The sequence below is a fragment of the Mobula hypostoma genome, unplaced genomic scaffold (assembly GCF_963921235.1).
Source record: "Mobula hypostoma unplaced genomic scaffold, sMobHyp1.1 scaffold_64, whole genome shotgun sequence".
NCBI lineage: Eukaryota > Metazoa > Chordata > Chondrichthyes > Myliobatiformes > Myliobatidae > Mobula > Mobula hypostoma.
The window spans coordinates 193079-210816 of NW_026948239.1; the positions used below are offsets into that span (position 1 = coordinate 193079).

The following is a 17738-nucleotide window of genomic DNA, read 5'->3' on the forward strand; positions in this document are numbered from 1 at the left end:
CTCTCAGCTCCATCCCTCCCCCTCCTGTCTTTTCCAATCATTTTGAATCTCCCCCTCCCCCTCTCAAATCTTTTTAATACAGTATCTCTTCATTCAGTTAGTCCTGACGAAGGGTCTCGGCCCGAAACGTCAACCGTACCTTTTCCTATAGGTGCTGCCTGACCTGCTGAGTTCCACCAGCATTTTGTGTGTGTGGCTTGAATTTCCAGCATCTGCAGATTTCCTCGTGTTTGCATTTTCGGATCTCCTTTGTCGTTTGTTTTTCTGCGAGAGCAAGGCGAGTGCGCAGGGAGGTGGAGGTCAGGGTAGTGTAAGTATCTGGGGTATGAGGAAGCAGTGGTCAGCCTAGATGGGGATGGAGAATGAAGAGATCCTGGGGACCAGACACTATTTTACTGACATCCCTGAGCTTGGAGCTGAGAGGCTGCTGTACCAGTGTGAGGAGCTCAGACCCATTATTGCAGTACACCGGGTGCGGGGGGCAGCAGTAACCCCACGTCACTGTTTCTCCTCTAATGAGACTCGAGTCCGACACCAAGACAGGAAGTTACAGCGGTTTATTGATTTCATCATGACAAATGTAAATTAAACAATGTGTGAGCTGCTGACGTGCGGGAATAAATAAACTGCTTCCGACTCACTCACAGTCACACACAATTAACTGACCGGCGACAACGGTGAACGGTTGAATAATCAGTCCCGTTTCTCACCGTCACTCTGCATCGGGGAACCGATGATTATAAAATCACACTTCAGGGCCGTGTCCGAGATCGCTGCAGATCCAGGGTCACTGCCGAGGTATTTGTCAATTTAACATCATTATATCGGCCAGACTGCCGAATGCACCGTCCTCAGCAAAGGGAGCAAAAGGATTCTCTCCCGGGATAATCCGACCCCGGGACACCGGTGTCCCAGACTGAGCCCCGGCCCCCGGGATCTTTCTGTCCGTGTAATTCCCCGGGATCTCACGTGGGGGAGTCTCGAACACGCACATCCGGCGGAAGCTGCGCCGTTGGACAACAGGCGGAAATACATCACTGGGGGACCGCTTCCGAAGTCACAGAGCGCTGAACGGGAGTCAGCTCCGTCAGAAACGTTGGGAATTAAAGCCGGCTCGCGGCCATTAAAGGTAAGGGCGGGAGTTAAAGGGGAGGGCAGGGAATCGGCCAAAATGTCCCCATCCTGCGGGCGGGGATGTTCACACATTCAGATGTTCCAACGGTCACTGTCAGTCCGGGTCTGGGTTCCTGCAGAGATCTCAGTTCCTTCATCCCGGTCTCACTGAACTGATTGTTCCCCAGCCTGAAACAGATGGGAGAATAAAGATGAAATAAACATATTACACAACAGTGTCAGTAACAGGGGACTGGGGTTAATGTTTCAACAACACTCACAGACAAATATCACCAGAAAACCCGCGGATCCGCTGATATTTTATCACATTGAACATTAACACAAACACTCACCGGATCCGCTCCAGACTCGGGAGGGTCAGTATGAGGCGGCGGAGAGCGGGGACAGATCGGTCTGTCAGCGAGTTTAATCCCAGGCTCAGCTCCGTCAGTGATGGGTTTGTACTGAGAGCGGAGACGAGATCCTTGACACCAGAATCTGTGAGACCGACACCGATCAGCCTGGAGATGAGAGAGAGTGAGAGTGAAGGACACAGAGAGACAGGAGACGGTACAAATCCCCAGTGTTTATCAGTAACACAATTACTGATCACATTAATGTTCAGTGTCAGACACCCAGTGACCGTAAACACAATCTCCCACAGTCTGGTACTTACCACAGTTTCTGTATTTTACACTCCGGGTTCCTCAGAGCCGCAGAAACCATTTTCACTCCTGAATCTCCCAGTTTATTAAAACCCAGGTTCAGCTCCGTCAGTGATGTGTTTGAACTGAGAGCGGAGACGAGATCCTCGGCACCAGAATCTGTGAGACCGACTTTGTCCAAACTGGAGATGAGAGAGAGTGAGGGTGAAGGACACAGAGAGACAGGAGACGGTACAAATCCCCAGTGTTTATCAGTAACACAATTACTGATCACATTAATGTTCAGTGTCAGACACCCAGTGACTGTAAACACAACCTCCCACAGTCTGGTACTTACCCCAGTGTCTGTATTTTACACTCCAGGTTCCTCAGAGCCGCAGACACCAGTTTCACTCCTGAATCTCCCAGTTCATTCTCCCCAAGTCTAAACACAAACAGACAAATTGATGAACAAAGTGATTCAAACGGCGGATATTTCCACAGATTGTACGGGAGGGGTGTGTCTGAACTGAGGCCCACAATCGGGAGAGGAGATGCGCGCATGGCTTCTGGGTATCTGGTAGTCAGCACAGTCACACAGGTGGACTGATGCTGATAGTCACACACGGTGAAGGGCAGGGGAGGTCAATCTCACAATGGTATTTATTTCCTTCTCACTGGGACAGTCTGCTGACGGTACTTGTCCCTCACCGGGAAGGGGGTGTGAATCTCTGACCCACCTGGTGCAGTCAGTGTTGGTCTGGGTGTCAGTAACAGTGAGAAGGAACATTGTCAATGGACGTGTCACAGGCAGCGAGAAACACAGCCATTCCTGTGATTTACCACCATTAAACCAATGGCCGTTGTTCACTGATCTGATGAAGTCTCCAACATCCCTTCACAAGGAACCTCAGAACTCTCCCGTCCTTGGGGAATCACTGACCGATCCCCGGGCATTTGTCACAATTCATCACAATCTGATTTTGCTAGATTTACCCAAATTCACTTACATTGAAACAGCACAATGGAACAGTTTCACAGTTCAGAGTGAGAGATAAATCAAGTTACCTCAACTCCTGGCACTTGTGCAGCCCGGGTCCCAGCCGCTGGATTCCTTCACACTGAATGTGGCAGTTCTCCAGGTCGAGGTGTTTTATTCTATCACAGAGTCCGATGACATGAGACAGGACCGCGCAGTCAATCGGGGTCAGTGTCATTCCACTGAATGAAAGTGTTTCCACAGATCCCAGTGCGACCTGAGCCAGTCCACGATTCTGAGACTCAAACAGGTAGTGCAATGTGTTCAGGAGGCTCCTTTTACCAGCCTCGCTTGTGTTTCCACTTTGGCGTTTAACCTCCTCCTTCACCCAGTCAATCACCCGGCAGGTTGTTTGATGAGGAAATGGACCCAGAAACTCCTCCAGACCACGAGCTGTAATTGGGGAGGAGAGACCAGCAACAAAGCGGAGAAATACCTCAAATCGCCAATCTGTCGTGCTGTGGGCCTCAGTGAGGAATTTCAGGATATCCCCGGGATGTGGATTCAGGAATTGTGCGACTGCAGCTACAAACTCTTGGATGGTGAGGTGTGGGAATGTGTACACCACACACCGGGCAGAATCCTCTCTCTCCAAAAGCTCCATCAGGAACCTGGACAGGAATTGGGAAGGCTGCAGATTGTAGTTGATTAAATCTCCATCTGTAAACACAATCTTCTTCTCGGACACTCCTCTGAAGGCCATCTGACCAACACTGAGTAACATATCACGGGGGTTCTCAATCTCACGGCCGTGGTTTTTCAGGATGTTGTAAATATAGTAGGAGTACAGTTGGGTGATGGTCTTGGGAACTCGCTGCGGGTCCCTGACTCTTTGTGTGAAGAAGGGGCCCAGTGCCAGAGCGAGGATCCAGCAGTAGGAGGGGTTGTAGCTCATGGTGTACAGGATCTCGTTCTCCTTCACGTGTTTGAAAACAGCTGCTGCCACCGTCTGATCTTCAAAATACCTGATGAAATACTCCTTCCGTTCCTCACCAACAAATCCCAGGATTTCAGCCCAGACACTGATCGTTGCCTTTTCCAATAAATGTAACGCAGTGGGACGGGTGGTCACCAGCACTGAACACCCTGGGAGCAGCTTGCCCTGGATTAAACTGTACACAATGTCAGACACTTCACACCACCACTCGGGATCTGGGCACTGGTGCTTGGGTTCTGTATCTCTCCGACTGTCAGCAAAATCGATTTTGTGTTTGAATTCATCCAAACCATCGAATATAAACAGCAATCCCTCTGGGTTCTTCCAGACCTCTCTCAGGATATTCCCAAAGTAAGGATACTGATCCAGAATCAGTTCTGTCAGGTTTATTCTGCAGTTAATGGAGTTTAAATCCCGGAATTTGAAACTAAAGACAAACTGGAATTGTTGGTATATTTTCCCAATGGCCCAGTCATAGACAATCTTTTGTACCATTGTTGTTTTCCCAATCCCCGCGACTCCGGCCACTGCTGCTGAACTCCCAGATTTGAATTTACTCCGGGAAAAGCTGCTCTGGAACAACCGATCTGTCCGGAGTTTCTCCAGCTCTCTGCGGAGATGTTTCACTCTCCACTCCTCGTGGTCTCTGCCTCTTGCCAGCAGCTCATGTTCCACCAGTCTCCGATCTCGAACAGTAGATATGACTGTGAGCTCAGCGTATCGATCAACCAGCTGGAAAACCTTCACCTTCTCCCTCATCAGGATCGTGTTCACTCTCAGTGTTTGAGTTTGTGCCCGCAGAGTCTCCTTGTGTTTCTGTTGAACATCTTCCATGGGAACAGACAGTGGACAAACTGTTAGATGCCTCAACTCGGAAATCAATATTTAAGTACAGAATAGTTAGATCAAATCTATTGCATTAATTGGATTAATCAATGGATGTTCGTACGAGCCCCGGGCTCGTCCTGTCTGTGGAGCCTCACGTGGGGGAGTTTCGAACCCGGACATCCGGCTGAAGCGGAGTCGCTGGAGCTGAGGCAGATATACGTCACCGCGGGTCCGCATCTGACGTCACAAAGCATGATGCTGGAGCCAGTTCCGTTAGAACCGGTAGGAATTAAACCGGGAGCGGGACCATTAAAATGGAGGGCTGCAGTTAAAGGGGAGGCCAAGATGTCCTCATCCCATAGGCAAGGATGCCTACAAATTCAGATGTTCACACGATCACTGTCAGTCCGGGTCTGGGTTCCTGCAGAGATCTCAGTTCCTTCTTCCCGGTCTTTCTCAACAGATTGTTCCCCAGCCTGAAACAGATGGGAGAATAAAGATGAAATAAACAGATTACACAACAATGTCAGTAACAGGGGACTGGGGTTAATGTTTCAACAACACTCACAGACAAATATCACCAGAAAACCCGCGGATCCGCTGATATTTTATCACATTGAACATTAACACAAACACTCACCCGATTAATTGCAGTCTCGGGAGGGTATGTATGAGGCGGCGGAGAGAAGGGACAGATCGGTCTGTCAGTGAGTTCCATCCCAGGGTCAGCTCCGTCAGTGATGGGTTTGTACTGAGAGCGGAGACGAGATCCTCGACACCAGAATCTGTGAGACCGACAGCGTTCAGCCTGGAGATGAGAGAGAGTGAGGGTGAAGGACACAGAGAGACAGGAGACGGTACAAATCCCCAGTGTTTATCAGTAACACAATTACTGATCACATTAATGTTCAGTGTCAGACACCCAGTGACTATAAACACAATCTCTCACAGTCTGGTACTTACTCCAGTTTCTGTATTTTACACTCCGGGTTCCTCAGAGCCGCAGACACCAGTTTCACTCCTGAATCTCCCAGCTTATTATCACTCAGGTCCAGCACCGTCAGTGATGGGTTTGTACTGAGAGCGGAGACGAGATCCTCGGCACCAGAATCTGTGAGACTGACACTCTCCAGCCTGGAGATGAGAGAGAGTGAGGGTGAAGGACACAGAGAGCCAGGAGACGGTACAAATCCCCAGTGTTTATCAGTAACACAATTACTGATCACATTAATGTTCAGTGTCAGACACCCAGTGACCGTAAACACAATCTCCCACAGTCTGGTACTTACCACAGTTTCTGTATTTTACACTCCGGGTTCCTCAGAGCCGGAGAAACCATTTTCACTCCTGAATCTCCCAGTTTATTAAAACCCAGGTTCAGCTCCGTCAGTGATGTGTTTGAACTGAGAGCGGAGTCGAGATCCTCGGCACCAGAATCTGTGAGACCGACTTTGTCCAAACTGGAGATGAGAGAGAGTGAGGGTGAAGGACACAGAGAGACAGGAGACGGTACAAATCCCCAGTGTTTATCAGTAACACAATTACTGATCACATTAATGTTCAGTGTCAGACACCCAGTGACTGTAAACACAACCTCCCACAGTCTGGTACTTACCCCAGTGTCTGTATTTTACACTCCAGGTTCCTCAGAGCCGCAGACACCAGTTTCACTCCTGAAGCTCCCAGTTCATTCTCCCCAAGTCTAAACACAAACAGACAAATTGATGAACAAAGTGATTCAAACGGCGGATATTTCCACAGATTGTACGGGAGGGGTGTGTCTGAACTGAGGCCCACAATCGGGAGAGGAGATGCGCCCATGGGTTCTGGGTATCTGGTAGTCAGCACAGTCACACAGGTGGACTGATGCTGATAGTCACACACGGTGAAGGGCAGGGGAGGTCAATCTCACAATGGTATTTATTTCCTTCTCACTGGGACAGTCTGCTGACGGTACTTGTCCCTCACCGGGAAGGGGGTGTGAATCTCTGACCCACCTGGTGCAGTCAGTGTTGGTCTGGGTGTCAGTAACAGTGAGAAGGAACATTGTCAATGGACGTGTCACAGGCAGCGAGAAACACAGCCATTCCTGTGATTTACCACCATTAAACCAATGGCCGTTGTTCACTGATCTGATGAAGTCTCCAACATCCCTTCACAAGGAACCTCAGAACTCTCCCGTCCTTGGGGAATCACTGACCGATCCCCGGGCATTTGTCACAATTCATCACAATCTGATTTTGCTAGATTTACCCAAATTCACTTACATTGAAACAGCACAATGGAACAGTTTCACAGTTCAGAGTGAGAGATAAATCAAGTTACCTCAACTCCTGGCACTTGTGCAGCCCGGGTCCCAGCCGCTGGATTCCTTCACACTGAATGTGGCAGTTCTCCAGGTCGAGGTGTTTTATTCTATCACAGAGTCCGATGACATGAGACAGGACCGCGCAGTCAATCGGGGTCAGTGTCATTCCACTGAATGAAAGTGTTTCCACAGATCCCAGTGCGACCTGAGCCAGTCCACGATTCTGAGACTCAAACAGGTAGTGCAATGTGTTCAGGAGGCTCCTTTTACCAGCCTCGCTTGTGTTTCCACTTTGGCGTTTAACCTCCTCCTTCACCCAGTCAATCACCCGGCAGGTTGTTTGATGAGGAAATGGACCCAGAAACTCCTCCAGACCACGAGCTGTAATTGGGGAGGAGAGACCAGCAACAAAGCGGAGAAATACCTCAAATCGCCAATCTGTCGTGCTGTGGGCCTCAGTGAGGAATTTCAGGATATCCCCGGGATGTGGATTCAGGAATTGTGCGACTGCAGCTACAAACTCTTGGATGGTGAGGTGTGGGAATGTGTACACCACACACCGGGCAGAATCCTCTCTCTCCAAAAGCTCCATCAGGAACCTGGACAGGAATTGGGAAGGCTGCAGATTGTAGTTGATTAAATCTCCATCTGTAAACACAATCTTCTTCTCGGACACTCCTCTGAAGGCCATCTGACCAACACTGAGTAACATATCACGGGGGTTCTCAATCTCACGGCCGTGGTTTTTCAGGATGTTGTAAATATAGTAGGAGTACAGTTGGGTGATGGTCTTGGGAACTCGCTGCGGGTCCCTGACTCTTTGTGTGAAGAAGGGGCCCAGTGCCAGAGCGAGGATCCAGCAGTAGGAGGGGTTGTAGCTCATGGTGTACAGGATCTCGTTCTCCTTCACGTGTTTGAAAACAGCTGCTGCCACCGTCTGATCTTCAAAATACCTGATGAAATACTCCTTCCGTTCCTCACCAACAAATCCCAGGATTTCAGCCCAGACACTGATCGTTGCCTTTTCCAATAAATGTAACGCAGTGGGACGGGTGGTCACCAGCACTGAACACCCTGGGAGCAGCTTGCCCTGGATTAAACTGTACACAATGTCAGACACTTCACACCACCACTCGGGATCTGGGCACTGGTGCTTGGGTTCTGTATCTCTCCGACTGTCAGCAAAATCGATTTTGTGTTTGAATTCATCCAAACCATCGAATATAAACAGCAATCCCTCTGGGTTCTTCCAGACCTCTCTCAGGATATTCCCAAAGTAAGGATACTGATCCAGAATCAGTTCTGTCAGGTTTATTCTGCAGTTAATGGAGTTTAAATCCCGGAATTTGAAACTAAAGACAAACTGGAATTGTTGGTATATTTTCCCAATGGCCCAGTCATAGACAATCTTTTGTACCATTGTTGTTTTCCCAATCCCCGCGACTCCGGCCACTGCTGCTGAACTCCCAGATTTGAATTTACTCCGGGAAAAGCTGCTCTGGAACAACCGATCTGTCCGGAGTTTCTCCAGCTCTCTGCGGAGATGTTTCACTCTCCACTCCTCGTGGTCTCTGCCTCTTGCCAGCAGCTCATGTTCCACCAGTCTCCGATCTCGAACAGTAGAAATGACTGTGAGCTCAGCGTATCGATCAACCAGCTGGAAAACCTTCACCTTCTCCCTCATCAGGATCGTGTTCACTCTCAGTGTTTGAGTTTGTGCCCGCAGAGTCTCCTTGTGTTTCTGTTGAACATCTTCCATGGGAACAGACAGTGGACAAACTGTTAGATGCCTCAACTCGGAAATCAATATTTAAGTACAGAATAGTTAGATCAAATCTATTGCATTAATTGGATTAATCAATGGATGTTCGTACGAGCCCCGGGCTCGTCCTGTCTGTGGAGCCTCACGTGGGGGAGTTTCGAACCCGGACATCCGGCTGAAGCGGAGTCGCTGGAGCTGAGGCAGATATACGTCACCGTGGGTCCGCATCTGACGTCACAAAGCATGATGCTGGAGCCAGTTCCGTTAGAACCGGTAGGAATTAAACCGGGAGCGGGACCATTAAAATGGAGGGCTGCAGTTAAAGGGGAGGCCAAGATGTCCTCATCCCATAGGCAAGGATGCCTACAAATTCAGATGTTCACACGATCACTGTCAGTCCGGGTCTGGGTTCCTGCAGAGATCTCAGTTCCTTCTTCCCGGTCTTACTCAACAGATTGTTCCCCAGCCTGAAACAGATGGGAGAATAAAGATGAAATAAACAGATTACACAACAATGTCAGTAACAGGGGACTGGGGTTAATGTTTCAACAACACTCACAGACAAATATCACCAGAAAACCCGCGGATCCGCTGATATTTTATCACATTGAACATTAACACAAACACTCACCCGATTAATTGCAGTCTCGGGAGGGTATGTATGAGGCGGCGGAGAGAAGGGACAGATCGGTCTGTCAGTGAGTTCCATCCCAGGGTCAGCTCCGTCAGTGATGGGTTTGTACTGAGAGCGGAGACGAGATCCTCGACACCAGAATCTGTGAGACCGACAGCGTTCAGCCTGGAGATGAGAGAGAGTGAGGGTGAAGGACACAGAGAGACAGGAGACGGTACAAATCCCCAGTGTTTATCAGTAACACAATTACTGATCACATTAATGTTCAGTGTCAGACACCCAGTGACTATAAACACAATCTCTCACAGTCTGGTACTTACTCCAGTTTCTGTATTTTACACTCCGGGTTCCTCAGAGCCGCAGACACCAGTTTCACTCCTGAATCTCCCAGCTTATTATCACTCAGGTCCAGCACCGTCAGTGATGGGTTTGTACTGAGAGCGGAGACGAGATCCTCGGCACCAGAATCTGTGAGACTGACACTCTCCAGCCTGGAGATGAGAGAGAGTGAGGGTGAAGGACACAGAGAGCCAGGAGACGGTACAAATCCCCAGTGTTTATCAGTAACACAATTACTGATCACATTAATGTCCAGTGTCAGACACCCAGTGACTGTAAACACAATCTCCCACAGTCTGGTACTTACCCCAGTTTCTGTATTTTACACTCCGGGTTCCACAGAGCCGCAGACACCAGTTTCACTCCTGAATCTCCCAGTTTATTCTGCCCAAGTCTAAAAATAAACAGACAAATTGATGAACAAAGTGATTCAAACCGTGGGTCTGAGGGAATTTCTCTCACTCGGATATTTCAGGAAACATTAAACCTTCAGTAAATCACTGATCGGACTTCCCATCACTGTCAGTGTCCCTCACTGCCCAGCTCCAGGGTATTCACCGAATGTCAGTCATTTAGTCAGTCGGCGTGACCCTGTAAACTCCACATATTCTGTCTCATTCCCCGATAGTTAGAAAAGTGTTACTGATGTGAGAGGGTTGGAAGGGGCAGGGATGAAGGGGAGAAACTCCCACAGTGAGGAAGATTAGTGAATGGGGAAATGTCGATGGGAGATGGTGGAAGAAAAAGGAGGAAGGGGGATGGCATTTGTTACAAATCTTCAGAATCATATTTACTACAGTTTAACCCAAATCCCTTTATGTTGAAACAACACAGTGGAACAGTTTCACAGTTCAGAGTGAGAGATAAATCAAGTTACCTCAACTCCTGGCACTTGTGCAGCCCGGGTCCCAGCCGCTGGATTCCTTCACACTGAATGTGGCAGTTCTCCAGGTCGAGACGTTTTATTGTATCACAGAGTCCGATGACATGAGACAGGACCGCGCAGTCAATCGGGGTCAGTGTCATTCCACTGAATGAAAGTGTTTCCACAGATCCCAGTGCATCCTGAACCAGTCCACGATTCTGAGACTCAAACAGGTAGTGCAATGTGTTCAGGAGGCTCCTTTTACCAGCTTCACTCCACGTGTTTCCACTCTGACGTTTAACCTCCTCCTTCACCCAGTCAATCACCCGGCATGTTGTTTCATGGGGAAATGGGCCCAGAAACTCCACCAGGCCCCGAGCTGTCATTGGGGAGGAGAGACCAGCAACAAAACGGAGAAACATCTCAAATCGCCCATCTGTCATGTTGTGGGCTTCAGTGAGGAGTTTCATAATATCTCTGCCGTCTGTGATCAGGAATTGTGCGACTGCAGCTACAAACTCTTGGATGGTGAGGTGTGGGAATGTGTACACCACGCTTCGGGCAGAATCCTCTCTCTCCAAAAGCTCCATCAGAAATCCAGACAGGAACTGGGAAGGCTGCAGACTGTATTTGATCAAATCTCCATCTGTAAACACAATCTTCTTCTCGGACACTCCTCTGAAGGCCATCTGACCAACCCTGAGTAACACATCACGGGGGTTCTCAATCTCACGGCCGTGGTTTTTCAGGATGTTGTAAATATAGTAGGAGTGCAGTTGGGTGGTGGTCTTGGGAACTCGCTGCGGGTCCCTGACTCTTTGTGTGAAGAAGGGGCCCAGTGCCAGAGCGAGGATCCAGCAGTAGGAGGGATTGTAGCTCATGGTGTACAGGATCTCGTTCTCCTTCACGTGTTTGAAAACAGCTGCTGCCACCGTCTGATCTTCAAAATGTCTGATGAAATATTCCTTCCGTTCCTCACCAACAAATCCCAGGATTTCAGCCCGGACACTGATCTGAGCTTCTTCCAGTAAATGTAAGGCGGTGGGACGGGTGGTCACCAGCACTGAACACCCTGGGAGCAGCTTGCCCTGGATTAAACTGTACACAATGTCAGACACCTTGCACTTGAATTCAGGATCTGTGCATGTGGACCGAGGTTCTGTGTCTCTCCGATTGTCAGCAAAATCGATTCGGTGTTTGAATTCATCCAAACCATCGAATATAAACAACAATCCCTCTGGGTTCTTCCAGACCTCTCTCAGGATATTCCCAAAGTAAGGATACTGATCCAGAATCAGTTTCCTCAGGTTTATTCTGCAGTTAATGGAGTTTAAATCCCGGAATTTGAAATTGAAGACAAACTGGAATTGCTGGTATATTTTCCCTGTGGCCCAGTCATAAACAATCTTTTGTACCATTGTTGTTTTCCCGATCCCTGGAACTCCGGCCACTGTTGCAGAAATCCCATATTTGCTTCCGTCCAAAGAGCTCTTCACTTTTTGAAAAAAACTCCTGTTGAATAACTGATCGGTCCGGATTTTTTCCAGCTCTCCGCGGAGATGTTCCTCTCTCCACTCCTCGTGGTCTCTGCCTCTTGCCAGCAGCTCATGTTCCACCAGTGTCCGATCTCGAACAGTAGAAATGACCGTGAGCTCAGCGTATCGATCAACCAGCTGGAAAACCTTCACCTTCTCCCTCATCAGGATCGTGTTCACTCTCAGTGTTTCAGTTTGTGCCCGCAGAGTCGCCTTGTGTTTCTGTTGAACATCTGAGGATGTACAGAAATAGTTTGTTAATGTCGGATCTGATGAACATAGATCACTAAACATATTTTATCGTGTAAAAAACTTGTTAAAGACACTGTTTGGGTGGAATCGGGAGATCAGAGCTTAGAGTGTATGAAAATGGACGATGCCCAGAAATATTTCTGATCTGATTCAGATTCGCTCTTCTCTCTGTCTGTAGTTTGCAGAATCCCCGGTGTTAAAGCGAGTACCAAATGCACACGTGATTCTGGAGAGGAGAGTGTTGTGTGGGGCGAATCGTTTCACTGCTTTCACTGCTCAGCTTCTTCTGACCTGTGAAACACTGCAGAGGATAACAGTGGGGAGAGGGGAGCAATTTACTTGCTCTGACTACTTTTACTTTTCTTACAATGGAGTTGATGCTCTTGACACTGCTCTAGGTTTAAGCTGTCAGTACTGAGCCACCAAAAAGGAACACTATTTCTGTTTGCTGCTCCAGGCTGAGACAGTCACGATGTAACACACCCCCACAATACCCGTGCAGTCTCGTCTACTATGGGGAGCTGGTACATGAACACTGTCAACACAGCCTCCGTGCACCTCCACAGTCTCCTTTGTCCTGAAGTGCAGGTATACAAACTCAGGCAAAAGGCCCGCAGTACAGCCGTACAGCCTCGTCGGCTCCGGGAGCTTCTGAATAAACCCCGAGGTATGAGATTTCCTGTGCTGGAGTTGAATGATACAAATAGAACCAGTTGGCTTCAGCTTTGCTAAATCTCGGGATTTTCGGCGCTGGGTGATGGGGTTCTGGGGCTTGCTGTGTAACAGACAGTTGCATCTGTTTATAAATCTCATAGAGTCTTTGGGTGCACAGGCTGAGACCCGGAAGGTGCCGGATGTTGTGATGGTTTCTTATCCTCCAACCACAACAACAAAAACCCTCCTCTCAGACTCTGACAGTCTCTAAACAGGTGGCAAAAGACAGGTATTCAGACTCTCAAAGTGAAATAAAGACTTTGAGGTTTCCGTTCCATTGCTTACCTTTCAGATGCGCGGGCACTTCAGATAAACCCCGCTCAGTGTCCATGTAGGCGAACTGGCCGTCACCTGTTCAAACAGATTAACCTGCATGAAGTCTGTTCTGTGTAATACTGTAAATTCATCAGCATTTACATCTGTAACACACAGTGTATTGTTCACCGTACCACGTTCCCGTATTTCATCCAATATTCTGCTCAGCTTCGGTAAATGGTGGTGTAGTTTCACAAAGGATTCCCACATCACCCTCCGGGCCCCGGAGCCCTTCTCCATCACCAGATCCAGGAGGAGTTTGGAAGCGCCCGCTCGGTTTCCCTTCTCCGCCAGCTCAGTCACGCTCTGTAATGAACAATGGGGAATATATTGAGGAGTGGATGGATGGGTACAAATCTACCCCGAACATGGACTGACCCAGCACATTCTACTCGCCGCAGATCATAACATCCATTGACGTACTCATAGCGGGGGAAAGAGTTTGAAAGAAGTGAGTGGAGTCAGTCGGGACTTTCTGAACGTCACAGATTGCTGGGTAATTATCCACTAGGCAAGGTTTAGGCGGAGCAGACATAGCGTGAGTGAGCCAGAGATAGAGTGGGGGGTTGAGGCTTTGGGTCAGACAGGGTTCAGTGAGGAGAAGCGGAGGCTTTAGGTAGATTTTGGGTAATATTTTACCTCTTTATCTCTGTTAGAACAGAGAGAATGCCAAGCAGGACAGTGGGATGCTCTCCCTACAGGGTGCAGCAAGATAGGGAGACCTCCAGTGTCCCTGATAACTGCACCTTCAGGAACTACATCCAGCTGCAGCTTCTTACAAACTGTGCTCAGGAACTGGAGCTGGAGATGGAGGAACTCAGGACCATTCAGGAGGCTGAGAGGTTGACTGACAAGCTATACAGGGAGGGAGCTATACTCAAGGCGCAGGACACAGGTAACTGGGTGACCGTCAGGAGAGGGAAAGGGGATAGGCAGCCACTGAAGGAAACTCCCCTGTATCAGGTATACGGCTTTCTGCTTCGGGGTATGGCCTAGCAGAGGAAAAGCACGGCGATTATTCCTCTGGCACTGAGTTTGGCTTTGTGACTCAGAAAAGATGGGAAGTGGTGAGCTGCACTGACAGGGGGAATTCAATGGTTAGCAGAACAGACTGGATATTCTATTTATGAGAACAAGATTTTTTGGATGGTGTGTTGCCAAGGTCAGTGATATCTCGTATGAATTGTGAAAGGGCAAGATGATATGCCCTTTCTTAGGGGCAGGATGAGATGCCAAAAGTTGTGGTCCACGTTGGTACCAGTGACAACAGTAGGAAGTGCGATGAGGTCCTGCAAAGTGATTTCATAGAGTTCGGGCTAAGCTACTAGGGCAGGACCACCATGGTCAGGATTGCAACCCATGTAACGTGCAAGTGAGGCCTGAAATAGCACTACAATACAGTCTAACATGTGGCTGATAAGATAGTGCATTATGGAGCCCTTCAGATGTTTGGATGATTGGGCTCTCTTCCAAGGAAGATGGGACATGGAGAGATGCGATTATTTTGTACACAAACTAGAGGGGGACTGATAACCTTGCGGGAAGAGTTGTTAGCGTGGAGGTGTTAGACTAGAGTTGGAGGGGCATGAAGAGCCAGAGTGGATAATGGAGTGGCTGTGTGGGAAAGATGTTCTTAAGCCGACTTCCAGAGTCAGGACACTAACGGGTGAACATGGTGAAACTAATGTTCCAAGTTGTGTATTATTTCAATGCAAGGAGTACTGTAGGAAAGGCAGATGAGCTTAGAGCGTGGATCAGCACATTGAATTACAGCATCGTAACCACTGATGTGATTTGGCAGGAAGAGGTGCAGGACGGCTGTTCAGCATTCCCGGGTTCCGTTGCGTGAGGCAATGATTCAATAGAGCGGGAGGGATTAAAGAAGGAGAGGTGGCATAACTCATCAGGAAAAATGTCCCTGCATTGCTCAGACAGGACTAACAAATCGTTTACTGAGACTGCATGGGTGAAATTGAACAATAAAAAAGGGATGGGATGATATTATAGAGCACCCAATAATTAATGGCTTTAGAGGATAAAATTTGTAGAGAGATTACAGATAGTTACACGAAACAGAAGGTTATGATGGTAGACAATTCTAACTTCCCATTTATCGAGTGGGACACCCATATTGTAAAGGGCTGGATGTGACAGTGCTGGTCAAACAAGTTCAAGGTAGTTTCTGTAATCAATATATTAAGGCTATAACTATAGACAGTGCGTACTGAAATTCTATTAGGGAACAAGACAGGGCAGGTGACAGACGTGTATGCAGGTAAACACTTTGGATATGGTGCCGTTAGCTTAAACATCATTATGGAACAGGGTAGGTCTGGTCTTAGGGTTAAGAATCTAAATTGGAGAAAGGCCAATTTTAATGGTATCAGAAAGAATCTGACGAAAGTGGATTGGTACCGGTTGTTTCCTAGTGCAGATAGATCAGGTGATCACAATACCATTCGGTTAAAACTCTTTTATGGAAAGGGATAGGTCTTGTCCTCAGGTTAAGGCTATAAATTGGAGAAAGGCGAATTTTAATGGTATCAGAAAGTATCTGACGAAAAGTAGATTGGGACAGGCTATTTTCTGGTACAAATGTACTTGGTAAGTGTGAGGCTTCCAAATCTGAAATTTTGAGAGTACAGAGTTCGAATACATAAACGACCACAAGCACAGAGTTTGAATGTTCTTGACGGAATAAAAGGCAAGGGTAAGATGTTTAGGGAACCTTGGGTTTTGAGAGAAATTCAGACCCTAAACATATAGCAAGTACCGGCTCGAAGGATCAAATGAGGAAGGACATCCTGGCTGTGGATGAGGTGCAGCGTAGGTTCACTAGGTTAATTCTTGGGATGTCCGGACTGTCTTACGCAGAGAGGTTAGAGAGACTGGGCTTGAGCACACTGGAATTAAGGAGATTGAGGGGGGATCTGATTGAGACATAAAAGATTATTAAGGGATTGGACAAGATAGAGGCAGGAAATATGTTCCAGATGCTGGGAGAGTCCAGTACCAGAGGGCATGGTTTAAGAATAAGGGGTAGGCCATTTAGGACAGAGTTGAGGAGGAACTTCGTCTCCAAGAGAGTTGTGGAGGTGTGGAGCACGCTGCCTCAGAAGGAAGTGGAGGCCAGTTCTCTGGATGCTTTCAAGAAGGAGCTGGATAGGTATCTTATGGATAGAGGAATCAAGGGTTATGGGGACAAGGCAGGAACCGGGTATTGATGGTAGATGATCAGCCATGATCTCAGAATGGCGGTGCAGGCTCGAAGGGCCGAATGGTCTACTTCTGCACCTATTGTCTATTGTCTATTGTTTGAAAAGGCTGTAAGAACAAGCCAGCGAATTACAGGCTGGTGAGCCTGGCACCAGTGGTGGTAAAGTTATTGGCAGGTATTCTAATGGATTGAATATGAGTATTTGGATGGACAAGACTTGATTGGGGATAGTCAACACTGATTTTTATCTGGTATATCCTGTCTAACCAATCTTATAGTTTCTCGAGGAAGTTACCAAGCAAATAATGAAAACAAGCCAGTGGTTGTTGTGTACATGGACGTCAGCAAGGCTATTGACTCGATCCCGCATTAAAGCTTGGCCAATAAGATTAAGTCGCTTGGCATTCATGACATGGCAGTAAATTAGTTTAGATATTGGATTCGCCAGAGAAGCTAAGAGAGGCAGTAGAGGTTTGCTTCTCTGACTGGAGGTCTATGACTAGTGGTGTGTGGCAGGGATGTGTACAGTGTCTGGTGTTGTCCGTCATATATATCATCGCTCTGGATGATCATGTGGTAAACTGGGTCAGCAAATCAGTAGACACCAAGGTAGTGACAGCGAGGAAGGTTATCAGAGCTTGCAGCGGCATATGGAACAGCTAGAAAAAGGTGGAATGGAGATTGGGAGATAGAATTTAATGAATTTTAATGAATTTAATGAAGACAAATGTGAAAGCTTTTATAAATCAAAATATTGAATACAGAAGTTGGGATAGTATGTTGAAATTGATTTTGCAGAGGCTAATTTGAAGCAATGTGTGCCCCTACCTCTCGGAATGATATCAATAAGATTGAGCGACAGCAGAAAAAAAAATACAGATTGTTGCCGGGACTTGAGGTCCTGAGATATAGGGAAAGTATGAATAGGTTAGGACATTATTGCATAGTGTATAGGAGGACCAAGAGAGATGTGATAGAGGTATACACGTTTATAAAAGTTATAGTACGAAAAGGTATTTACTACTGAGGTTGGGTGGGATTAGATGTAGAGGTCATGGGGTAACGATGACAGGTGAAAGACAATGTGAGGGGGAACTTGTTCACTCAGACGCTGCTGAGAGCGTGGAACGTGCTGCCATCGGAATTAGTCGATGTACATTCGATTTGAGCTTTTAAGATCCATTTGGATAAGTTCATCCGATGGGGGAGTTATGGATGTCTCCAGTCCGGGTTCAG

The 17738-nt window shown here is 47.8% G+C and overlaps 2 protein-coding genes across 5 annotated transcripts in view; both read right to left on the reverse strand.

The window, feature by feature from the left end:
* Positions 1-381: 381 nt before the first annotated feature.
* On the reverse strand, positions 382-4587 carry LOC134342137 (NACHT, LRR and PYD domains-containing protein 3-like). Its single transcript, XM_063040104.1, is given in 6 exon segments — positions 382-1203; positions 1206-1302; positions 1467-1634; positions 1790-1960; positions 2116-2202; positions 2826-4587. Coding segments are annotated over 6 exon segments (2649 nt in total). The 5' UTR covers positions 4568-4587; the 3' UTR covers positions 382-819.
* Positions 4588-4906: 319 nt separating this feature from the next.
* Positions 4907-17738, reverse strand: part of LOC134342136 (NACHT, LRR and PYD domains-containing protein 3-like) — a 38465-nt gene continuing 25633 nt past the window's right edge. Inside the window, exons 4-11 of one of the 4 annotated variants that reach the window (XM_063040100.1) lie at positions 13420-13591; positions 13256-13321; positions 10482-12237; positions 9912-9998; positions 9586-9756; positions 5525-5695; positions 5202-5369; positions 4907-5037 (exon numbers count right to left, since the gene is read on the reverse strand). In XM_063040100.1, the coding sequence (XP_062896170.1) occupies positions 4950-5037; positions 5202-5369; positions 5525-5695; positions 9586-9756; positions 9912-9998; positions 10482-12237; positions 13256-13321; positions 13420-13591 (2679 nt within the window). In that variant the 3' untranslated portion in view covers positions 4907-4949. Of the gene's footprint in view, positions 5038-5201; positions 5370-5524; positions 5696-5850; positions 6022-6176; positions 6264-6886; positions 9099-9262; positions 9431-9585; positions 9757-9911; positions 9999-10481; positions 12238-13255; positions 13322-13419; positions 13592-17738 lie in introns of those variants that run through there. The other 3 variants (XM_063040101.1, XM_063040103.1, XM_063040102.1) reach the window with 3 other exon arrangements.